General features: G+C 31.7%; 2 protein-coding genes across 3 annotated transcripts; both read right to left on the bottom strand.

Moving 5' to 3' along the window:
- Positions 1–4747: 4747 nt before the first annotated feature.
- Positions 4748–8510, bottom strand: LOC107951371 (eEF1A lysine and N-terminal methyltransferase). Its single transcript, XM_016886397.2, has 7 exons — positions 8235–8510; positions 7124–7245; positions 6738–6818; positions 6519–6593; positions 5788–5954; positions 5541–5691; positions 4748–5112 (listed from the first exon to the last, which is right to left on the bottom strand). Exons 1-7 carry the CDS (start codon positions 8359–8361, stop codon positions 4915–4917), a joined length of 921 nt encoding a protein of 306 aa, XP_016741886.1. The 5' UTR covers positions 8362–8510; the 3' UTR covers positions 4748–4914.
- An 11419-nt stretch (positions 8511–19929) lies between these two features.
- Positions 19930–24795, bottom strand: LOC107951369 (actin-related protein 8). Of its 2 annotated transcripts, none has more exons than XM_016886395.2 (12): positions 24297–24795; positions 23975–24060; positions 23768–23838; positions 23559–23626; positions 23387–23448; positions 22755–22852; positions 22411–22492; positions 22014–22156; positions 21459–21607; positions 21024–21157; positions 20794–20912; positions 19930–20456 (listed from the first exon to the last, which is right to left on the bottom strand). In XM_016886395.2, exons 1-12 carry the CDS (start codon positions 24632–24634, stop codon positions 20379–20381), a joined length of 1428 nt encoding a protein of 475 aa, XP_016741884.1. In that variant the 5' UTR covers positions 24635–24795; the 3' UTR covers positions 19930–20378. The 2 variants fall into 2 exon arrangements, with proteins under 2 accessions (XP_016741884.1, XP_016741885.1); XM_016886396.1 differs by having other exon boundaries at positions 24310–24450.
- Between the last annotated feature and the right edge of the window lie 657 nt (positions 24796–25452).

Below are 25452 nucleotides of genomic sequence, written 5' to 3'. Positions count from 1 at the left end.
TTTGTTAATAAGTATTCAAATATAGAATTATATATTTGTATAATGATAGATTTGTAATCATATTAAATATTAATGTTAGATTTTTTGAAAAAATAATTTATATTATTATAAGTTAAATGATATTGAGGAATCGAGAGCTGTACATGATCACCACAATTGTTACATTTAAAACCTCCTTCCACTTATTCCACCGTTGTTCTATGAATAGGACATGCTAGGTAGTACCAGCCGAATTCCATATAAAATGTTGTTACGTATCTGCTATATGTTTAAAAAATGTAAATAAAAGTTAACAATGACGAAGTGTGTAATAATTGTTAAAATAAATATTTTGTCTCATAAATATACAATAAAACGAAATACCTTAAAAAAACAAAAAAAAACCTTGTTGAATGATATTGATGAATTGTGCAATGTATACTGTATTGGTGAATAATGTTTGAGCAGGAGATGCTGTGTTCTTGGAAGGGTAAGTAAAAAGGAAGAAGTGAAGAATTGCATGCGGTATTTTCAATTATAATGGTGATGATTTATTAGTAGACGTTTTTGTGAATGTTTAATTAAAGGAGAATAATTAAAATACCTTTGTAATTGTGCAAATCTTCCACCTTTGTGGATATTGTAGAGGAGAGCGTGTAGAAAATTGAATAAATATGAAATAAATTTATGATATGGCGTAAAACATACTTGGCATCTTCAAGCTGAATTGTCGTTTTCAGCACGATCCTTCCACGTCTATTTTTGATAAATCCTTTAATCGACCAGTCTAATTATAATGATATGATAGGTGAAAACACGTTTATTGATGGATAACTAACCTGTGAGAACTGTGTTATTTTCCCCTTTTATGGATGAATGTGTTAAGACTTAAAACTACAGTTCAATACTCCCACCAAAATTGTGGAACATATACACATTGCTTTTTTACCATCTTTGAACGCTATATTTCCACAAGGTTTTTGAAAATAAAAGCATGTGTTATTACAACATTGAAAAGTAATTTAATTAGTAGTGGTGAAACATAAATAAAAGAGTCATAAACATTTTTATGACGAAAAATGAAAAAAAATGTTAATTATTTTTGAAATTGTAAATCCTTCACCTGGTCGTGTTCTTTCTTCGTCTCCCTCAATTCATTCTAATCGGTCTTGTGGAATGAGGAGTGAAGGTTATAGAGCAAATTCGAGGTGAGACAGAAGAATGGTCCCAGATGCAAGACATGTTGGTGTTGGTAAGGGATGAGATGGAAGAACTTGATGCATCTCGTGATCTTTGGGAAGCAGATTCAATCTCTGCAATTTGCTGTAAGATTTATTTCATAATTAGCTACTTCATCCCTGGAACTATATATATTTGTACTTAATAATGTGTTGGTTGGTTTGATTAGGTAAAAGAATGAAGACAAAAAGCAGCGTCGTGGGAGTTAGAGGCACAAATCTATGTGGAGATTAGGCAGGGAAGAGATAGAAAAATAGGGAGTTGCCAAATTGCATCACCCATCAATCAAGAAGCACAAAATGAAACAGAGAAGAGGGTGCTTGTGTGTCACTTGAAGGATCTGTTTAAGAGATGGAAGACGAAACCCCAAACAATAACAATTTCTCGACATGCCCTTTTGACTTACCTTTACCCTCACTGATAGAAAACAATAGCAATCGAGTTTTAATTTAGGGTTTGATTAGAGGCTTTGAGTCGATTTAGGGTTTGTGATTGGAAAGTGTACTTGATACATGATTTAGAGATTTCACTGGAAAGCTCTATTTTATTTTATTTTATTTATATCGAATCAACAGTTGGAATGAACCATAGGTTTCAGTCGAATCATGGCTATTTATTTATTTACTTGAATTCAAAATAAAATGTAAACTATTTGAGCTTATTCAATTAAGTTACTAAAGCCGAGTGAGGGTGATTTTGAATGTACGGTGTATTTATGTGCGGTTAGTATAAAAATAGTGGTGACGGTGAGATTATATATTATAGCGATACTATAACGTGAGACAAAAAGTAAGTTAAATACATTTTACCAGCTTATCCAAACCCACCTTAAAGTTTAAATTAGACGGGCGGTGATGATGATATTAGATAATATAACATGATACAAAAAATAAGTTAACCACTACACCTAATCAATATTAATATTTAAGAAAACATCCTTCAATTTGCTATAAATTTTGATGAAATAAATCTAAAAGTTAATTAGAGACATAAACTATTTGAATCAAATATATATTATAATTCAATATTAAATATCATTTTCATCCTTATTATTCAAACCATTAACATGAAAAAAAATCCATCAGAGTTAGTAGCTGGAAAAGGAAAAAAAGAAAATAAAAACAGAGATGAGCTATTATCAATTTTGAGTGATAACAAAAAACACGGTTTTTCCTTCTTCCCTGTCTTTCTCTGTCTTCTCTTACTTTTTATATTACTCTCAATTCCCATTAAACTTTCAAACTTTCAGCCATAGTTAAGCTTCTTCCCTTCAGAAAACATCGACTGAAGTTGCTCCTAGATTAAAGAAGCTTCAATTTATAATACTCTGCCCCTTAAACTAGCAAGCCTGATCTGCTGCATAGTCGTCTAAATAAAAATTGACGGGGATAAATAAGTTGCTGTGTTGGTTTGCAGTTTTCTTCTTTTTGTTGGGTTTCTCTGCTTGCACTTCGATTTCTGGTATTTTGTCAATAAATTCATAGCTTCTCTTTGTTTGTTGTGAAACCCATTTTTTATTTTTCTGATATGCGACGATTTGAATGAGTACAGATGGTGTTTTCGACTCTTTCACTTCTACTGGAAGGCACCTCCTTCAAGATAATAAATATTTGCTATCAGATCTGATGCCTTGGTTTGGATATTTCAATTCTTGGTGTGACTGTGAGCATATTTGAGATCTTGCGACCTTTTAGGCTAATACATGAGTTTGTAACACAAATGAATATGATTTAGGCTATTTCGAAGATTAATCAATGAAGTTAGAAAAAAAAAATGAAGTCACCAAATTATGGACATGCTTAAAAGTATTGAAAGATTCACCACTTATCTTGTATAAATTCTAAAGAGAAAATGTGAGAAAATAAAAGAAATTAAAAAAGAAGAAGAGAGAAATGCTAAAAGAAAATAAAAAAAAATTAGAGATTTTTAGGCATTAATGAGTGGGAAGTGAATTTGTTTTGATATAAAATAATTTATTTTATAAAAAATTCTAAAAAATTTTGGTGGGACCATTTTTCAAATGTTTTCTAGGCAATAATATCAATTAAAATATTTTTCTAAGTATTTTTTCCTATATGTAATAATGTTAGAATAAGTATTGTTGTTGACAGGGCTTCCAACATACGAATGCCAGTAATGGAGAGTATTGAGCACAGTTTAAGGTAGATCCTTTACAAAGCTTTTAGAATTGGTATTGAATTACAAAGGGTTTCGAGTGAAGTCGGATTGGTTGAACTCCATTGAAATTGCAAAAGTATGCAAATACAAATATATTAATTAAGAACACTGAATTTCATTGAAACAACAACCATATCCCTTAATCGGCTCACCCGTCGATTTCTGGATGCATCCATGTCGATTTCACCCACTTTTATAATGGGTTAAACGGCGTCGTCTTTGTTTCATACATTTTATCCCCGAAGCTAAGTCCCGATACTTAGAGCACGTTTGGTTCGCTGTATTGGATTAGAGGTGTATTGGATTGGATTAGAGGTGTAATGGAATAGAGGTGTAATAGCAAATCAACTGTTTGGTTGAATGTAATGGAATAGAGGCGTAATAGTAAAACTGTGTTTGGTTGAATGTAATAGAGGTGTAATAGCATAATGGAGAAAACTAAAATGACCAGAATACCCTTAGCATAAATTTGTTTTGGTAAATGATTATTGTTATTGTTATTTAAATTTTAATAAGATTATTTATTATCAAAAATAAATAATTTAATCATATTTAAACATAATTATTATTTAATATATTTTAATTAAAATATATAATTTAATAAAATTCTTAATAATTAGCAGAAATTTGTTTTGGTAAATTATTTTATTTAAATTTTAATAAGATTAATATCAATAATAAATAATTTAATCATATTTAAACATAATTATTATTAAATATATTTTAATTAAAATATATAATTTAATAAAATTCTTAATAATTAATATTCTTATATGAATTTACTCAAACCATAATATATGATACTGTAAAATATAAAATAACATAATTATTATTAAATATAATATAATTAAAATATATAATTTAATAAAATTCTTAATAATTAATATTCTTATATGAATTTACTCAAATCATAATATATGATTATAACTAATATGATTTAATTAAATATATGATTTAATAAAATTTAAAATTATTATAACTAATATGATTATAGTTTATGAATTTGTATAATTTAAAATAATAATTATTACATATAATTTAATAATAATATATAATTTCATAAAATTCTTGATAATAAAAATTTTCTTATATGAATTTATACAATTTAAAATAATTAATATTAAATATAATTATATAGTGATATATAATTTCATAAAATTCTTAATAATAAAATGTTCTTATATGAATTTACTAAAATCAATATATAACTTGAGAATTATATTATGCATAAACATAATTAACTTATATTAAGAAAAGGTTAGATGAAAATGAAATTGTACATTAAAATCCATATGTTATATAGTTTTACAACATCAAAAAGTTTGAACATTGATATTTAATGGTAAGAATGCATACCATTCAAAGAAAAGAAATAAAAACCCACCTCGGACTTTTCTCATTCTGTGGCGCAATCTTCAGTCACCCAGTTTCAATGCCATTTGCTTCAAAATCTGCAAAAGCTTGCTCTCGAGTTACTTGAGAATACATTAAAGGGGAAACTTTGTTATCAAACGGTCTTCACTTTAAACGTTTGAGCTTCTTTGCTGCATCTGTGATGCTCTGGCTTATCTCGGGATGTTCGGACTTGAGCAATTTATCAAGTTTAAGGGCAGCATCAGGTATGCAATCCTCCTCAATGTGAGACTCCGAACAAAGACCGAAAAGTACTAGGTTGACCTCTCCCTCCAGCTGAATGCAAAATAAGTGGCTAAAAACCTGAATGATGAGCATAACATAACCAAATTGCAATGAGATTTGCATGGTTCGATGCTACATCAATGTTGTAAGCATGGAGAACAAAAAATTAGTTAATCCAAGAACTACTGTTAGCTTTCTAAATTCTTAAATCCACATAATAAGTTCCCGATGGTTAAAACAATCAACGAAGTTAAATTTATAAAAATAAATAGTAGCATTAGACTACATGGGATGCAGTAAACATTCCTAGGAGGGTCATATCCTTGAATCCATGTAAAGATAAAGGTCGGACATGGGTACTTAAGGAAAAAAGAGTCGGACCAACATAGAAATAAATAGTAATAAGAAGCTTTTAAATATATTTACATTAGATTTATAGAGAGAGTATAGAACCATGAAACAAGAGATGAACTTTGATTAGCGAGTATTTATGTTCTTAATCTCACCTCTTTCATCCTTGAGACAACTGCATCCTTGATGGCAGGAGACCTTGAGACCAAATTAATAACAAAGAGACCTTGCTTGGAAAGAGTATCTTTTACGTTTTGAAGAAAAGAATCTTCCACAAAATCAGCAGTAGGACATCTCAGTCCAGAGCTATAAAGACAATACAACAGAGGTGATTAAAAGATGTATTTAAAAGCTTTCCGCTTTGCAACAACAATTGTTGTAGCCGTTAATAGAGCAATTCACCTTGAGTCAGAAGAGTCCACATCAACAATAATTATGTCAATAGCGGTACTTCTGCTTTCAGCATCTGAAAGTTTGCAACTTCCGTTGGAAGAAAGGAGCACTTCATTGCCAGCTGAAAATAAGTTTCTGTAGTCCCGGACAAACTGGATGCCATCAGCAATATGTACCTAAAAAATTGGAAGGCGAAAATATTTGAAGCTCTATTTAAAATATATATTATATCTGTCATCTTACAATTCTTTTACAAATGCATTCTTGAAAAGGTGAAACAGATAAATTTCCTACCATATTCATTCTATCTTTTCCAACTTTTATTATTATACCTAAGACATTGAAGATACTTCCTATACGGCTGACGTCTTGATAATAACATAAATATTTGTGTGTAGTTAGACAATTGACCTAAGAGGGTTTAAGAAAGTTCATAAGAAACTTTCAGTTAAGGCTTGATAATATTCAGGGCCTCACAGGTTTCCTAATTAGACCAAACAATCCAGCCTCTAATGACAATAATTGGAAGGTTTGGCATCATTGACCATAAACGCCTATGAAGGTCAAATTATGAATCAAGAATATTTCCCAAGTTGAGTTATATTGAAGCCAGGTTTAAGGATGAAACAAAAACAATTTGATAATTATTGGAAACAAGCTATTCAGTGACAATGGTACTAATTTTTCAGGAAAGGATTAATCACTTCAAACTAAAAATGCACTGAGATACAGTCAGTTACCTTCATTCGTTTATCTTCAGTAAAACCAAAATAGTCTCTTGCAAGGTTAAGCATAACAGGATCTAGCTCCACTCCCTGTGCATAAAAATTCCATTGCACTATTTCCATCAAGTGAAGTCAACTTCAAAATCAATCAGAAGATTCAATAAAATTTTTAACAAAGCAATTCCTTTTGAAAGACAGTTTAACATGTCTTTGACAGGGTAACGTAAGAATTACCTCAATTTGCATAGATTGCATACATCCATGAAGAAACATAGGAAGTAAGCCCGCACCAAGACCTATCACAACTGCTTTAACCTGAGAAAGATGACTTCTGACATGAGCAGTAGTGCAGTGCATCAAAGAAAATAAGCATCAACGATTTGAAACAAGACAAACATTATGCTACAAAGATTAGACCTCCAAATCTGAAAGTTGGCTAAAGTAGGTCTATTCCCAATACACAACAATCACATCAAATGACCACCAAATATACTTAAAACTGGCAACCATAAATTTTCAACATCTGATGAAGACGAGCAAAACAGCAATTACAGATATCTAAATAGGTGGAGGGCAAAAATCTACCAAATATTCCACAAAGAAAAGAGAATGAGCGTTACCCTATTCCCTGATGATGCCACACTTTCCAAATAGGATGAAATCAGAGAAAACCCAGAAATGATTGCTGTATGATAAGAACTGGCCAAATAACCATGATACACCTTCATTTTGCCGCTTGATTCTACATATCATGTAAAACAACATCAGAATGACACACAAGTAGTTGAAAGGTGATGGAGTCAGCATTCTAACAATTTAAAAGTTAAGAAGAGTCTTGTAGATGGAAGGTAATTTCTGTACTTTGAATACAAAATGTTGCTCAATGACATGATAGAAGTGGCTCTGCTTTTATAAATAGCGACTAATAAAAAACACAGACAGAACTCAGAATTTTGCTCATTCAATGATTTCTGTCCAATTTTCTTGAAAATAGCACCATATTTCCCCCCTTTACCAATAATAATACACCAAAAGAAACAACAGTTCATTCAATGCACAGGAATTATATAAAATGAAGTATAAGAAAGGACAACTGCCCAACACCATAGATCTAAGACATCAATAGAAACGTAGAAATTCATGAGAAATGAGTCTGCAAGACCATTGTCTTCCAAGACAGTAGATTATTTCTCCAAAAACACATCCATCCAACTTGGTAACAAAGTCAACCAAAGTTTAGGAATCACCCAAAAACCACCAACGAACAAAAAAACAATGAGCTAGACATGACCAAATGAACAGTGAAATAGCAAACGATCAACTGTTTGTCAGCCTAGCATATAAGCACAAATTCACTACTTGTTTTTTCACCGTCAGGACACTATGGTCCAAGGAACAGTTTTACCTCCACTACTGAAAACTTCATACACAGAAATCACATTAAAAACTTGTTGGAACAAATATCTAACAGTCCAACATGACTTCGCATTCCAATGCACAATTTCAGATTACAGAAACAGTAGCAGAAAGGCATTCCCAGAAACTAATTCCTAGTTCTGCACCTTGCTCTTATCTCTTAAAAAAAGTAATTAAAAAAAAACAGCATGGTCTAAAAGAATAGTTTCATGGGATTCCACATGTCAATGTGAAAGAAGTTTTACAACTCAAACAAACTCACCCAACATTATATAAGAGTTATTCTACCCAAAAATTTCAAAGAAAACATATTACCATTATTTCTTTTGAGGGCTCCTCTTCGTTTGGATTTGGAAGATGAACTGGCTTTCTTCTTCTCTGTTCCATAAACACTTTTGTCAAACAATCCATCCCTAGTTAGCAAAGCTTCAGACTGTACCATGCAAAAATATTTGATAAAAGATTGTCGAACAAAAGAATTGGCAGATTAATTTCGGTCCGAAATAAAACTCACCCGATATTGGATTAGAGGTGATGACCCGAAAAACGCTTCACTTTCAAAGGATTCACTGGATTCAGCTATCAGGTATTTCCAATTTGTGAAAATATTGAAGAGCAGTAGAGAGTTGCAGATAGGGTTGGGAGGAAATGGGAGGAGACAGAGACTGAAGAAACGATGAGGACAGAATAATAAACAAAAACGGTGGGAGATGGAAGGAGAAATTTTGAGGACAGAATAGGAGAGGGTCGGGTAGGGAGGGAGGGTAAAACAGAGAGCAGGGGACGGAAGGCGGACGTAATAGGTATTACAGGGATTTGGGAAGGATTACAAAAGCAACGAAAAAGGGGATTAGGTCGGGTTTGGTTTACGCCCGTAATGCCTATTACAGCGAACCAAACACCGGATTAGAGGCGTCATGTAATATGCGCGTATTCGGCCTGTATTGTATTAGGTAATACACTGAACCAAACATATCCTTAGTATTTTTTCTCAAAACAAAGTTTCCCCTATACCCTCAGTTTCCCCAAATCAAACCCTAAGTTGCTTTCCTCCATATTTCACTGATTCAAGGCCTGAGCTTGATGTTTCTTCTCAAACAAATCTTCCTTTCTTTTTTTAACTCTCTTTCTCTCTCAAGTCCTCGATTCCACTTCACTCTCCAGATCTCCCCAAGTAACATTCAAACCTTTCTTATGTCTTTTTTTCCTATTATTCTTTAAATTTATCATCTTTTCAGTTTGCACTTCTTTCTCGTTTGTATTTCATCTTAAAATTTGAAATTGTTGTAGAAATTCATTATCAATAATATGTCAAAATTTATGACTATTTTAACACAGACCAATCTTGGAATTACTAATTTTGTTTTTGTAGACTCAGGTTGATATTACGCCTACAAACTAGCTTTCAACAGACGTATTGATATCTCTTCTGAAATAGACTTGAGTTCAGTTAACAGATTGTTGTGGTTCCAAGATTTGTTTGCTTAAGTGATCTTAAAATAGTTAATAAATCTAGGCATATTGTTGTTTCAATTGTCTTCTGTTATTAGAAAATCTGTTTTCACATTGCAGGTAAGTTAGGAAGAGTTGGGTTAGTGACAAATCTGATGAGCCTTCACTGTGCTGCTGAACAATCTGCTTGTTGTCTAGGGCAATATACATCGTAAGTGTTGCTTTAAATCCTAATTTGATAGAGTTAGTATTAATATGTGGTTAGTTAGTTCAAGTCAGTTAGCTGAGTTGTTGTTCAGCTAAGAATCTGTTGGAAGAGCAGTTATTGATCAAATGTTCTATATATACACTAGTAAGTGTACAGAGAAAGCTAAGCATTCAAGATTCAGAATATACCATTGTAATTCATTTCCAGATCTAGAAAATATTTCTTTTCAGTTACAAGTGAAAATTTACCTAGTTCATAACATAATTGATGCGCAGTTATTTGGTTTCTGAAGTTCTATTAACACTCCTAATCCTGTTACTTTCATTTGCATGAAGTGATTGTTTTATATAGAAATGTAATCAAGATGTTTTAGAGTGAATAGTATTAGTGTTAGTGAGAAAAGTTATTTGTCTTTTGCATTGGTTTGCTTTGGGTTGTAGCTGATTCAAGGCTAGGCATAGAAAACCCTTTGGAGTGCCTATTTTCTAGCAGTTTGGCATCATATTATAAGGACCTTCATTTGCTGCTCATCATCTCCCATCCAACAGGTTAGTATATTTTTTCAATTTCGCCTTTTTATTCTTCTTTCTAAGCTCTCAAACTGTAACATTCTATAAATTCATTTTCATGGTGAGTGGTGGTTTTTTTTTCCCTTCACTGGCAAACAAAAGTATCAGGTAACTTTAATTTCTAATTCTCTGTTTCTTTTAATTTTCACAAATCCTGATAAAGTTTTTGCTTGTTCTTGAAATATTTCTATGTTATTGCTTCCAATCTTTTCTAAGATCTTCCCTTGACTCACTTTTGATTTGGGGTTTTTGTTTCCTTTTCATCTTCTTGTTGAAAATTTATTCATATGCTTTAATTTTCTGGTTTCTTCTTGATTAAGATGCATAAATTTGATCAAGCAATTACCATAAGGCAGGATTAGAAGCTGGAAAAAAAAAACCCCATTTAATCTTTAAAATCAACATTTTGGTCGTGACAAGCAGCAGTTCGGCTTGATTGATATGTAAACTTTGTTTTATTGTTTGCCGGATTGTAAAGTTTATTTTTATTTTCGGAATTGGCAAAAGTCTTGTATTTTTTTATGAATTTCACGTTGAATAAGTGATATTTACCAAACACATGCCCCTTTGTTTTTTTCCCAACGGTTTATTGTTATTTTAAATATTTTAGTTTTTTATTTTAATCCCAAAAAATATTTTATCTACTTTTATTTTATTTTTAAATTACCTAATTAAATTAAATTGTATTTAAAGTATTATTTTATTTTATTTTAAATTTATTCAAGACAAGTTGTGTTTAATCAGGAACCTTAGTTATTTAGAATGAAATTAACAAATGACCTAAGTTCATCTTATATAAAATTAACAAATTACCTAATTTGGATGCTATATGGATTCCAAAATAGTTCTTGTAACTTCATTGCGTTTGACAGTGATGGCATGAACCTACTAAATCTGAAGGATTAAAAATCTTAATGCAGCAGCAGCTAGTCCTTATACTATTTAGAAGCATTTTTGCTGCTAGGATTAGCAATCTAGTTGAGGCATGATACAATTCACATTTTTATGAGCAGATGAGCTTTCTTATTTAAGTTCGGGATTGTGCATTTGGTTATTGCTTTTCTAGCTTTAACTAATCAAACTGTGAGTATCGTTATCATATATGCATTAGGAACTATGATAGCTATATTAGTGAATGTGGACTGTAATTGATAGGCTTACTCTTGAAAGTCCTTGCAAAGTTCTCTTTATCCTTAGGGTTGGCGATTGAAATGTCTAATCCTTATGGGATAGAAAAACAAGCACAACCTTTATTTCATAACATTAATCAAATGTATGAATTGCAGCCCTTTAAATAAACTTGAACCAGACCCGATTCTTGTACCTTGTTTTGCTGTGCAGTTCGCAACTCAGCATCATGGGCTTTAAATTGTATTAAATTTTCTTACCATGTGGTACTTACATATTTACATATGCCTTTGAACTTTTAAATTAAAGTATTAGTGAATTAAATTCAATTGTTTGATATTATTTTTATTTTTGTTTTCTATTTTTAAATTAAAGTCTTAGTGAATTAATGTTGTCTGTATTTCAGTTACTGCTTCCTGCTCCTCCTGCAGCTGTTGGTTCAACTGAAGCTGCCATTTAATCTTCGAATTAATATTTGGTAGTGATATTGATGAAGTTTTTATATTTGGTTAAACTTAATTAATATTTGGTGCTACTCTTATAGTATTACATCTGTTGTAGGTACTAGCGACCACCTGAATAATAAATACACCACATCCATTGACATCTGGTCTGCTGGCTGTGGCAGGTACATGTTTCGTTGCTAGTTTTTTTTGCTTATTTATATTCATTTTCCTTTTAAATTACTTAACAAATACTATTATTCTGACTGCAGCCTCTGTTTCTTGGTGAGAGTGGAGTAGACCAGCTTGTTGAAATTATTAAGGTACGTTTTAGTTTAAAATTCCGATCAATAATAGTTTTGTGTATCATCTTTAGCAGTTAATCATTTGACGAGTAGTCATTTGGTGAAACTTATATTTGGCGGATAACCTTGGCATGTTATGTTTTAAAATTTTCCATTTGAATCTTAAACATGCTTGAATCTATTGATGATTGCTTTTAAATGTGTTTAGAATAGTTTTAATGATTTTAAAGCGGAATTTCTTGTTAACCTTTGCATGTAAATGTTCCTGTATTTTATTGTAGGATCTCGTAACCTGGATTCGGTGATCGGACCGAAGAAGGGGTGTTACATAAATTAAGTAGACAGAAGATTAAATTGCATTTGTTTTCATGATTAACTTTAGATTCAGGTTTTTAACAAATTAGCTAAGGATTAACCTAGTTAATACCTTTCGGCCTATAACCAGATTAATTGATCGATTCAACCTACTTATCTTTCAACCTAATAGCTTAAATCGGATTAGATTAAGTTGGTGCTAAGTAGGTTATTCTTTCAGCCTTATCTACTTAAGTTAATTCCTGGTGTCGTCAATCCTAAGGTTTAATCTCACTTAACTTATACCAACTAATTTGTGGTAAAGCCCGAACCTTCAATCAATCACTCCTACTTTCGCTTGTCAACTTTCCTAGAGTTTTTAGTTCTTGGCCATACTAGATGCAACTTGCCCTACTCGAATATTTCCCATTCAAATTAAATGTAAAAATAAGAGGAGTGGAGAGAAATCTAAATCTGAAAATATTTGTTGAAGCTTTGATTTGTGAAACTCTTGAATTGTTTCGGTTGAAGTAGAAACAAAAATAAAGTAAAATTGCTGAAAGAACTAAAACTAAAATTCAATTAAAATAATAGTGTTTGGAATAGAAACTGAATTATTTGCAACTAAAATATAATAAATAAATTATCTTTAAGTCAATTTCTTTTGTGGAACAAAATGTTTATAATTAATAAATTAAAATTTAAAGTTATATAAGATTCAATATAAAATCTTTTTTTATAAGCGATATTCACTTCTAATTGTAAAGCTAGAAAAAAATTGATATAAAATAATTTTATATGAATTTGGTAATGACATATGATTAAATAAAATAAAATAAATTAAGCATTTAAAGTTTTAATTGAGTTAATGCCACTCTCAACCGAATCTTAATTTAATTTAAAATTTATTAAAATTTTCCTATATTATCAAAGGGGTAAAATAGAGTTTTGAAAATATTTTTATCCTTTTATGTTTTCATAAAAAATCTAGATTCAAACTCAAAACATTATAAATTCGTATATTTAATATTATATAAATATTTTTACAAATTTATTATTAGTGACTAATCTATCAATCTTTCTTTTGTTAACTTTCATATCAAGCAAGTAATAGATTGGGTCAGGCCTACTTTGCCCAACATGGGCGGTGGGAGCCTAATCGGATCCAAGCCCTGTTTTTTGGTCTAAATAGTTTGTTGAACCGTTCAAGTGTCAGCCATTATCAGTGTTTGAACTAATACAACATTAAAAATAGTTATAATTTATCCAAAATATTGGAGCAAAGTCAAAGAACAGAGGAAGAGACAAATTTGGATTTCTCGAAATCGATCCAACATCTGAAGGTAACCACTCCAACTCTACTGCTTTGGTTGCCTTACAAACCAAATGAATTTTTGGAATCTGAATCTAATGTTTTGCTTCTTTTTGTTCTTGACTTTAACCAACCCGATTATTATTTCTTTTTTTATTTGATTTGATTGTAAAAGAAAAATACATTCTTTTTATCACCAATGCTGGATACCCAAGTTTGGGTTTTGGATGATTAGAATTGACTAGTGTTTAAATTGAATCTATGCGATAGTGGTTGCTTAGTTACCAATAATAAAGAAAAGTCTGGATTTTGATGTTTTAATTAGACATTGGTTACTTGTTCTTGTTAAGTTATTCTTTTACAAGTTTGGAACTTAATCTTTCTTGTTCAACGTAAAGAATATGCATCTAGTTCCTTGCTTACCTTTTGTGTGTTTTGAGCGTCTCTGCAATCCGTTTTACTCTTATGCATTATGTTCTTGGCAACTTAGTAAAAAAATCCAAGCTTTTTGATCTACCAGTATTGGGATCAAGACAACCCTGTACCTTTTCGTGCTTGGTACTTAGTTTCAATGGTCATTTGGGTTTTGCCTGAGGCAAAGTAACATATTAACAGTTAAGTGAGTTTACTAGGTATTGTGGTATCTTAAAGTTAGGAACCTGTAGTCTAGATGTGCTATGCTATGTTGTTTAAAGATACGTATTTTCATCAATTCTCTTCCAAGAGCTGTATTGGTTATTATTTAATTTTTTAACACTTCTGCTTTTCTGTTTCTTTAATCATGATGAACTGGGGAACAGTCTTTTAAGACCTGAACAAATAGGATACCAATTACGTATTTGAGTACAAGGTGATAAATGAATCGAAGCTTAGATCTGGAGGAACACATTACATGGTAGGGTGTGTTAGCAAGCATAGTGCTTCTGGGTTTTATTATATACTCATAGTTATAGTCAATGTGGACAGAATATGGTGATAGTGGGATAGATGATAGTCAATGTACTCCTTGCATCAGACCTATAGACTGTTTGTTCAGGTCCTAAATGACTGTTCCTCAGTTCATCATGACTAAAGAAACAGGAAACGCAGAAGCGTTAAGAAATTAAATAATAGCCAATATTGCTCCCGGAAGAGAACTGATGGAAATGTGTATCTTTAAACAGCAAAGCATATCACATCTAGACTACAGGTTACTGACTTTAAGACACCACAATACCTAGTAAACTCACTTAACTGTTAATATGTTACTTTACCTTAGGCAAAACTCAAATGACCATTGAAGCTAAGTACCAAGCACGAGAAGGTACAAGGTTGTATTGATCCCAATACTGGTAGATCAAAAAACTTGGATTTTTTTGACTAGGTTGCCAAGGATATAGTGCATAAGAGAAAAACGGATTGCAGAGATGCTCAAAACACACAGACGGTAAGCAAGGAACTAGATGCATATTCTTTACGTTGAACAAGAAAGATTAAGTTCCAGACTTGTAAAAGAATAAGTTAACAAGAGCAAGTAACCAATGTCTAATTAAAGCATCAAAATCCAGACTTTTCTTTATTATTGGTAACTAAGCAACCACTACCGCATAGATTTAATTTAAGCACTAGTCAATTCTAAACACCTAAAACCCAAACTTGGGTATCCAGCATTGGTGATAAAAAGAATGTATTTTTCTTTTACAATCGAATCAAATAAAAAAAGAAGTAATAATCGGGTTGGTTAAAGTCAAGAACAAAAAGAAACAAAACATTAGATTCAGATTCCAAAAATTCCTTTGGTTTGTAAGGCAACCAAAGCAGTAGAGTTAGAGTGGTTACCTTTGGATGTTGGATCGATTTCGAGAAATCCAAATTTGCCTCTTCCTCTGTTCTTTGACTTTGCTCTAATATTTTGAATGGATTATAACTATTTTTAATGTTGTATTAGTTGAAACAATGATAATGGCTGACACTTGAACAGTTGAACAAACTATTTAGACAAAAAAACAGGACTTGGATCCGATTAGGCTCCCAGCGCCCATGTTGGGCATAGTAGGCCTGACCCAATCCATTACTTGCTTGATATGGAAGTTTAACAAAAGAGAGATTAATAGATTAGTTATTACTAATAAATTTGTAAAATATTTATATGAATATTAAATATACGAATTTATAATGTTGAGCTTGAATCTAGATTTTTTATAAAAAAATAAATGGATAAAAATATTTTCAAAATTTTATTTTACCCCTTTGTTAATATATGAAATTTTAAATTAAATTAAGATTCGGTTGAGAGTGGCATTAACTCAATTAAAACTTTAAATGTTTAATTTAATTTATTTTATTTAATCATATGTCATTACCAAATTCATATAAAATTATTTTATATCAATTTCTTTTCTAGCTTTACAATTAGAAGTGGATATCGCTTATAAAAATAGATTTTATATTGAATCTTATATAAGTTTAAATTTTAATTTATTAATTATAATCTTTAGCGGCATTAGCTTTAGTGGCAAGCGCCGCTAAAAGTAAAAAAAATGCCGCTAAAAGTCTGTTTTCTTGTAGTGTCATTATCTTAAATTAGAGATTGAACCAATATAATTAATTCATATTTTAACATGTCCAAACTGCTATTTTACAACATGCTTTTAGACATCATTTCATTTTTCTAGAAAATACTTAGCATTGATTGTGGTCAAAACTCTAATTCTCATTAATATAAATTTCAACCATTCTATTTCCATAATTTTAATCTAAATTGAAGTTTGATAAAAGGATTAAAAAAAAGCTAACCACTTTAATTCTTCAAGATTAAGAACTAACTTAGGCTTTTTTTTTTTCAAAGATAGCTAAACTTATTAGTTTGTATGTTTTCACAATGTGAAACTATATCAAATCTTACAATACTATGGTAGTATATATATATGATTCTATTTTGTTCTAAATATATAAGAAACCAACACACTCACCCTGTGCAAAATGTACATTCTTTTACTAAAGAGGGTTCATTTTAACACTCAAGAGTCAAGATACCATATATGTCAATATGCTCTTTTATTTATCTTTTCAATATTTGGTGGGTTTTTAAATATTATTTTTCACATAACTAGGAGGCCTCCAACTATTCACCCTTAGTGAAATAACATTGACACAACAAGTAATATTTTAAACTTTTCTATAAAGTTTTAGTACTTTTGATAAATTTAATAAAAGTAACCATATATCAAATATAATGATTCTCAAAATAAAATATCTAATTCCTTGACATCATTGTGTTTTACAAATATAATACAAATCTATATTTATAGTGTATCAATATTAATGCCTTTACCAATAAACACCATATTTCAATTTTAAGCAAACACACCACATAGTCTTTTTTATTTGACATTTAATCATTAAAACAATACAACAAATAAATATAATTGTTAGTAATCATCCCAATGAAAGGACAAACTTTTGGTCTTATAAAGTTCTAATTTGAAACGTAAATTTGAGAGTGGTTTTATTTTATATTATGAACTCATAAATTTATTTTTTATTTTATAAAAAAAATCCAACCATACACATTCTTAAATAAGACAAAATACTAGAAAAAAATATTTTTTTTATTGAAAGATAAATTTAGTCACTTTTAAATATAAAAACTATCGATCGGAAAACATGTGTTAGACCCGAAAATGCCAAGAGGGGGTGAATTGGTATTTTAAAATTCTTTGCAAACTTTTCTAAATGATGAGTAAATGAAAAAAAAAAACTTGGACATTTTGATTTATAGTGGTTCAACCCCAATTGCCTACTTTTACTACCTTGGTATACCTCAACTAAAGATCTCTCAGTTCACTATACTTGAATTGTTACATTTCGAGGAAAAAAGTACAACCTTTACAATCTCTATCTTTTTCACAAGGCTAAGATAAAACTTTTTTCCTAGTTTTTATGGCTTAACTAGAACCCTCTAGTTTTTATAACGCTCTACTAAAATCCTTCACAAATTACTTAAGGTTTTATACTTCAAAAACTTTAAGTAGATGTTTCAATATAAAGAAAAGATGTAAACAATGAAGACATTTCAAAGCTGTGTGTTTATAAGTAGACCTGTTCATGGTTCGGGTCACCCAGCTCGGCCTGAAGGCTTACCCGAAATGTGCGAGGGTTTGGGCAAAAATATAGGTTAGAAAAATGGGCTTCGATAAGACCCGTTTAAAAAATGGACTGGGCCTTAGATAATGTATTTTTGGCCTGGGCTCGGCCCGTCCTGAATTCACTAAAGGACAAAAATTTACTTTTTTTTTAAATATTATTTTCTTATTGTTTTCTCCCTATTTTGCTACCATTTTACTATTATATTGTTTTTATTTTGTTGTTGTTGTTTGGATATTATATAAATTTTATTTTATTGTTAATTTTGTTATTATTTTAGAGACATTTGCTTGTTAAGTTGCATCTATATTAGTGTTATTTAAGTATACATATTTTTTAAAATTTATTTTTAATTTGTTGGGAAATATTTATTTTGATGTTTTTAATATTTTTGTATTATATATATTTTAAAATTATATAAAAAATATTATGGGCGGGCAACGTCGGACTCGGGTTTTAACATTTTTATCCGGGTAAGACTTGGGCAAAATTTTAGGCCCACTTTTCAGGTCGGGCCTGAACCTAGCAAACATGCCTAAATTTTTAGTTGAGCTCAGTCCGAACTCGATCTATGCACACCTCTATTTATAAGTGCTAAGCTCTCTCAAAGAATGAAAATGATAATGACAAAAAGATCTAACAATAAGTACTTAAGAGGTATGTACAAGAGAAAATGATGAAATAAAAAATTGGAGGCTTCTTTGGATTTCTATGCTTGGATGCTCATCTCGTGTGTCTTGATGTGTTTTTGAATTGTATTTATATTAAGGAATGAGTTTTTTGACGTTTACGGCTATTGGGGATGAATTCTAGTCGTTAGAAGCATTAATTTCGGGTTTAGAAAAACTTGCAAAGCTTTCCGGTGCGATACTTAGCCTTTAGGGTGCGATACCTTTTTTTAAAATTTGACCGTTGAGCTACAAGTATTGCACTCTAGCTGGAAGAGTGTATACCTCTTGAGTAGGGTACGGTATCAAAGTAAAAGGGTGTTGTAGCTCTATACTTTTTTGCACACTGACTTCTAGGTACCACACCTTTTGGCCGCACTTAAAAAGTTCTTAAAAACTATTTTTCAAGTCTTAAAATTGTTTTGAGAATGTTTGATAAAATTTTCAACTATATTTAAATGAATTTAAAAATATAATATATAAAATCTATGTTAAATATTGAAACATCAAAGCTAATAATATGAGATATGATGAAAAATATGCGATTGCTATAGTGGTGTGTCGATATAAACTTTCACACTAAATTTTTGTCGGCTTACACCTAATATATACTATCAGCCTTTTCGTCAGCAAAACGATTATCGGTAATATTTCATCCCATCATTTTAATAACCATTTATCGACGATTTTGCTACCATTAGTACATTACTAGATGGTTTTGTAACAAGCATTTATAGAGGGATCTTAAAAATATTTAGAAAAATTCCCGTAGTTGTTATATAGTAACAATCATAAAGCAAGTATACAAACATAATATTATAAGTTAGAAAACTTATCCTACTTTTTTATTCAAAAATCAACCGACTTGTTCCTCAATCATAAACATTCATTTCATCTTTGTAATCATCAATTCACCTTTTTGGAATAATCTTAAAACATTATGTTTTGTATCCACAAAATAATTCTTACCTTACATGGAATACATTTTTAATGTTTTAAGATTGTTAAAATAATAATAAAAAACTTAAGCTATAAAAATAAAATTTAATGTATAGAACATTTTCCTTAAAGTTATAATATGCTTCTAAGATGCATCAAAATTCACAACAATCTAAGTAAAATAGTAAAATATTAATATTGTTTGAACCGAATCAAACTGACCTATTAAATCTGTTGGACCAATAATCGACTAAAGTAATGATTTGAATAGTAGCTTTGAACGGATTAGATCAAAATCCGATACGAACTGGTTAAACTGACTAAAACCCAATTAAACCGATTAGAAATTAATTGAACTATTTTTTTAATTTTAATAATTTTTTAATCGGACTAATCAAACCGACTAAACTAATCAAATCGATAAATAGATGGCTTGATCAATTCGACAAACGGTCCGATCTAAAAACATTAAGAATAACTAATAAAAAAGTAAAAATACCAAATAGCTTTTCGTATGATACACTTCCATAAGAACTCAATGATATAATTTTGTATAAGAGTGTGTTATTTTACAAAACTTTACATAAAGTTTTATCTTTATAAAATAATTTCAGGTACAAGAGTTACATCCTTACAACATAACTATTTATCAATAATTATAATTTATTAGATTTTTTTACATAACAAAAATATTAATACCTACCAGTAATAATATTATAAATTACTAACATTAGGGATAATTAGATTCTAAATAATTTAAAAACAAAAACTTACCTCATATGTGTGCTAGTTAAAATTAAGTTCAATTGAGTCTAAGATAAACTCGTGTGTGCTATTTTATACTATGCCCTACCGCCCTTAAATCCAGGTGGCAGGACAGCAGCTCAATAACGCTACCATAACTGTTGCCAAGCGAAGCCATGGCAAGAAGCCCAAGGGCTGCTTCGTTATTATATCATTATACAACTATCACGACGGGGATGAAGGTGGTCGACTTTAGAAAACCTCAATCTGCTTTACCACATGATGTTGGCTCTGGATTTACGTCGGAACTGCTTCTTTCTTATGCACCAGGTCCCTGGGAACGTGCTCAACTACAACACACCATTTATAAAGGGGTAGGGTTAGGTCTATGTTCACACATAAACCAGATAAAAACGAAAGGGCAATTTCATTTTATCATGTAACATCAAGCTCATGACCGTAAAAGCAAGGACATAGGAATATAATAACCTTTCGAAGATCCTCTAAATACAAGAAAAAAAAAACCCGAAAATAACTGTATCGAGTAACATAGAAAAAACCATAGCATCTAGAATCATTGAAGTGACAAAACCATCAGATGTCGGTCATACAGCATAAAATTTTAATGCAAGTGAACACCGATAACTATTTTCATGTAGTATTCATTGATATGGTTAAGTAGCTTACGTTGCTGATAAACTTGGCCCCAAACCATGCAGTATCTGGACCATGAGGAGGAGGAATGACTCTTAATCCATTTGCTAGGGAAGGGGAAAGAGTCTCATGTAGTTCCTTCTCTAACCTCTCTGGGAAAACAGTTGCGACATACTCAAAACCGTAGATATAACCCTGCTAGTGTCTATTAACCCAAAAAGAAAAGGAAAGGAATGATAGAAGACTGAAATTCCAGATTCTACCTGCTAGTCCCGGTAAACATGCAGTTCCCCTGGACAAAACTATAGTCTTGAACCAAGTATCATCGCATGTCAATTCTGCAGCATGGCAATGATCCATGCAAAGTGCTACCGCCTGATGCAATCCCATAGCAGACCTGTACAAAGATACAACTTATAAACATTCAAAAAAAAAAAAAATCTTCGTGTTTCGGTTTCAAATCATGTGCAAGGTGTCAATAAAACCTCAAGAATATTACTGGTATTCAATTAATCTTAAGATGGTTCATGAACAATTTATAATGTCTTTACTTGTATTCAGGTCAGTTCCTTGAGAATTTTATTTTTTAATCATTTGCAACTTGCAAGTATCAGTAAGGTCTCACGAATAGCACCTGTGCATCTTCCTTAAGTACTTGACAGAAACAACTTTATAGGTGCTACAAGTTATAGACTTACACTCCTCCAATACGTGGCTGGAATAAGATCTCTCCAGTTTGAAAACGTTCCTTTGACAAAGTAAACCAACCCACGGCTGGAACCTCCATTGATGCTCGAGTATCTTTCAATAGTTCTGTTTTATAATCAGCAGCAACATAGCATAGGTTCTGTATTTTAAGCAAACTAAAAGAGCATCAAGAAACTAGGATGAGCATGTTGCCAATTACAGAAGAAAGTAAAAGGAACTGTCTTGCATGAACATTATCGAGTGAAGGTGAGGAGTTTCTAAAGGAGAACAAGGCATTGATTCTAAAAGGGAACAAATGCACCAAAGTAAAATTTATCAATTTGTATCACCTTCGGCAATATCAATTAAGCACATAATATATGCAATGATAAGTTATATATTTACTAATACATCAGAAGCATGATATATGTTGGATTTGTTATTCTTGAATATCAAATTTTTTGGCAAGGAAACAATCCAAGTGTGGTTATCCTTCTACTACTCAAGCCGTAGAAAGGAAACACCGAAACAGCCTCAATCTAAAGTTGCAAAGGATTAAAGCATACCTCTTTTAGTGTCCGCACGGTGTACAATGATTCAAAGTTAATATTGTTCTGCTGCATGAGTTCCTTGAGGTATCCTGTGAGTTTTAATGCACCAAGTCCAATAACTTCAACACCCACCTTACGTGTAACTTTCCCATTTAAAACTATAAAACACATAGACAAACCATACAAATTCAGAATTCTATTAAAAAAAAATAGGTGAGAGAACATAGTGAAATATAAATTAGGCTGAAAATAGTCAAATTCATCAGTTCTCTTATTTCCCTTTTTAATAGGGAAAAAATGAAAACAAAAGGATTAAAGAGAAAGGATAACAATGAACACATGATAAATCACCATTAATTATATATTATCAACAACAGATGAGAAGAGGACTTGAGAAAAGTCAAGTTCGTACTGGGAACAACAGATGTAACTTGAAAACCAATGTTAACAACAATTCCCGATGTCCGTCTTGCTGCAAAGAGAGCTAATGTTGCCTGCAATGAATCACTTGCAAAAGTCATTGTGTTCAGACAATGAATAATGGAGAGAAAGCAACATCCCCACATATGGCTAGAAAAAGCATGACTAGGGGAAAGATGTAAGGTTCATCTAGCTTGCGTTGTTCATGAGCTTTAAGAGAGGGAATAAGCATTTTAAAACAACCATATTACTTGTGTGTGTTGCTTTGACTATTTCTTGTTTGGTTGCTTCTTTTGAGATTAGTACTAGACAGTATCTAAAAATACAATGATGCACCTGATTCACAGCACAAACAGCAGGAACATTCATGTCAAATAAGACAGTGTGGATGGCATCTTTAAGCTGCCTTCTTGATGCTTTGGCCGAATCTGTATCTGGAGAAATCAATTCAGCAGAGGTTAAAACCTGGATGTTAACCATGCTAGCCCAACTATCACTGGCTACAACCAAATTTACACAATCAGGTCTGACAAAAATATCAGTGGTGTATTCTCTTCTTCTCAGAGATAATACTTATCTCAATGTTTTCCGATGATTCCCATGAAGAGAATTATGTGATGCAATCAATACTGTTAATTTAATAATCAAAGCACAACAAGTGTTTGATCAAGCACATATGACATATCATCTTCGTCCATAGGGATAACCCTCTGCTCTGGATACTGTACAAATTGACCAATACATACCGACAGGGAAGGTTATAGACCCAGATCAACTAGCTAGAAAGCTACGATTTAAAAAGCATACTACAAAAATGGAAGTACGAAGATTGAAGGGTATTAAAGTCGTAAAAGTTTCAGTATAGCTATGAAGAGATATTGCTTCATTCCAACAAATAATGGCATGAGATTCATAAAATTTGAGCATTAAAAATCATGATTAGGAAAAAGAAGAAGATAGTAGCCAACCATCATAATGGCATATTGGAATGGACAGGACAATTGGTTGAGTGGATGGCTTAACCTGCATCCTGTAGAAGAACGTCGTCATATTTACAATCCAAAATCCCCATGCGAGAGTAAGTTCAAGAAATTAGAGGAAAGCCAAGGAAAGGAATGAACCAGTTGGAATACAACAAACCTGCTATAAATAGTGCCAAAAAAATGTCGAAGTCTAGCATACATTGGAGATTCGATGTTACCAAACTCCTGAAACATTGATGTCAAAGACAAATGTTAAATTAACATCACGTAGTATACATATATAAGGAAAGATGAAGACATATCTAACAACAGAATGGAGTTTCCCACATCTAGAAAATCCGTCTTTGTAAAACCTTACAAGCTTACCAGAAAAGTTGCAGACCGCCCAGATGGACAAGCATACTTGCTCCACCCAAACTTGCAATAGCCCGAACAACCTTTTTCAAGTTTCCAAAGGGGGAACAAGACAAACATCAAGAACAGCCCACAGTATCAGGTGTTTAACTTTGTTAAAATCCAGTTAGTCAGCATCAGTACTGGGTGTAACTGAGACTTGAGAGATAGTTAAATTACCATCAATGATAACAGAACCAGGGACTTGTGCACGTTGACCATAAATGCGCATGAAAGATAACTCCCCTGTGCGACTTGGGAATGTTCTGCAAATCAAAATGTACTTGGTTCAAAAACTCGTGGAATAAAATAGTTAAAATGAACCCATATAACTGTCATTAGTAAAAATGGAAACGCAAGTAGAAGAGGGAATATTTGTCAATTGGTATAGAAAGATTCTTGCAGAAAATTTGGGGATTACGAGGCAACGTCAATCATGAAAAAATACAAACAAATCCAAATGATTTAAGTGAAAAATGGGTGAAGAGGAAAGGGCACGAACTGCAGAGGATAACCGGATCTTAAGTTCAACTCGGCGAAGAAAACGGAGTCCCAGGGATCATCGTGGCCTTCATAGTATTGGAGAAAATATATCCAAAGGAGATTATCCGAGACAAGGGACCTCCAGGCTCGGCTAACGCAACCAAGCTTGATGGCGTCCTTGGGGCCGACCAGCCGGAGTATCTGTAGCAGAATATCAAGCGGAATAGAATCGAAACAAGGTCCGAGCGATGAGTCGGATGAAGTGGCTGAAGAAGAAGTTAACTGGAGAGGTGAGTGGGAGGTGGAAGAAGAACGAGTGGAGACAGACTCCCAGACTTTCCGGAGCAGCGTAGCCATGGTGGAGGGAAGGAGAAAATTGAAGATTAGATGAGGTGGAGAAATGAAGGAGCTAAAAGGCAGGTGGGCAGGGGTAGTTGACGGCGACGTGGATAAATATGATAATGAGACGTGGGGGGCTACACTCTACGTCCTCGTGTAACATGCTAATGTACCTCACACTCGCAAGTCGCAACGACTTCCGGTTTATATTTGAACTTCTCGCAAAGTCTTAAAACAACAGCTTAGCGTCGCCTGAACCGAAAATTAAATTTTATATTTTACCAACCGCTTCAAAGACTGGAAATTCACTTCTTCTCATGTTTTTTTATTTCAAATAATTTGAAGATTTAAAATTAATTTTTTTGATGTTTTATTTTCATAAAACTATTAATTAATTTTTGGGTAATTTACAAAAATAGTCACTTTTGTTTACCTCAGATTACATTTTAGTCTCTTATGTTTGAAATGTTACGTTTTAGTCACTTATATTGCTATTTTGTTACGAAGTGATCACTCTACCGTTAAGTTCCGTTATCTCTCTAACAGTAATCCTACGTGGCAGTCCAACTAGATTTTAGATGCCAACTGTTTATCTCTAATTTTTAATTTTTCTTCATTCTCTTCTTTTTTTTCAATAGTTTTTTTTTCATTTGACTGGAAAAACTATTATTAAGATCAAAATAGTTAAAATCAAATTGACTGCTTCATAAAGATGGATTCAATGGAGGGTTTAGGCATGTCTTATTTGCATTCATCTATCTCTTTTATTCAATACTGAAAAACAAAAAGATTAAAATTTTTATTGTTTAATGAAAACCTTAAATTAAAATTCTTGA

Source organism: Gossypium hirsutum, chromosome A13 (assembly GCF_007990345.1).
Source record: "Gossypium hirsutum isolate 1008001.06 chromosome A13, Gossypium_hirsutum_v2.1, whole genome shotgun sequence".
In the NCBI taxonomy this organism is placed as follows: domain Eukaryota; kingdom Viridiplantae; phylum Streptophyta; class Magnoliopsida; order Malvales; family Malvaceae; genus Gossypium; species Gossypium hirsutum.
Note: the sequence above shows the minus strand (reverse complement) of the source record. Positions and strands in the feature narration are given on the sequence as shown.

What these genes read in the sequence shown, in the direction of transcription:
- LOC107951369 (XM_016886395.2), bottom strand. Translation starts at nt 24,634, where the DNA reads ATGGCTACGCTGCTCCGGAAAGTCTGGGAGTCTGTCTCCACTCGTTCT. An exon ending in GGCGGTCTGCAACTTTTCTG is followed by an intron (nt 23,627 to 23,767) that starts GTAAGCTTGTAA and finishes TCAATGTTTCAG; the next exon opens with GAGTTTGGTAACATCGAATC. An exon ending in AGTTACATCTGTTGTTCCCA is followed by an intron (nt 22,157 to 22,410) that starts GTACGAACTTGA and finishes TGTGTTTTATAG; the next exon opens with TTTTAAATGGGAAAGTTACA.
- LOC107951371 (XM_016886397.2), bottom strand. Translation starts at nt 8,361, where the DNA reads ATGGTACAGTCTGAAGCTTTGCTAACTAGGGATGGATTGTTTGACAAA. An exon ending in AGCCCTCAAAAGAAATAATG is followed by an intron (nt 7,246 to 8,234) that starts GTAATATGTTTT and finishes CATGATATGTAG; the next exon opens with AATCAAGCGGCAAAATGAAG. An exon ending in TGCAATCTATGCAAATTGAG is followed by an intron (nt 6,594 to 6,737) that starts GTAATTCTTACG and finishes TTTTATGCACAG; the next exon opens with GGAGTGGAGCTAGATCCTGT.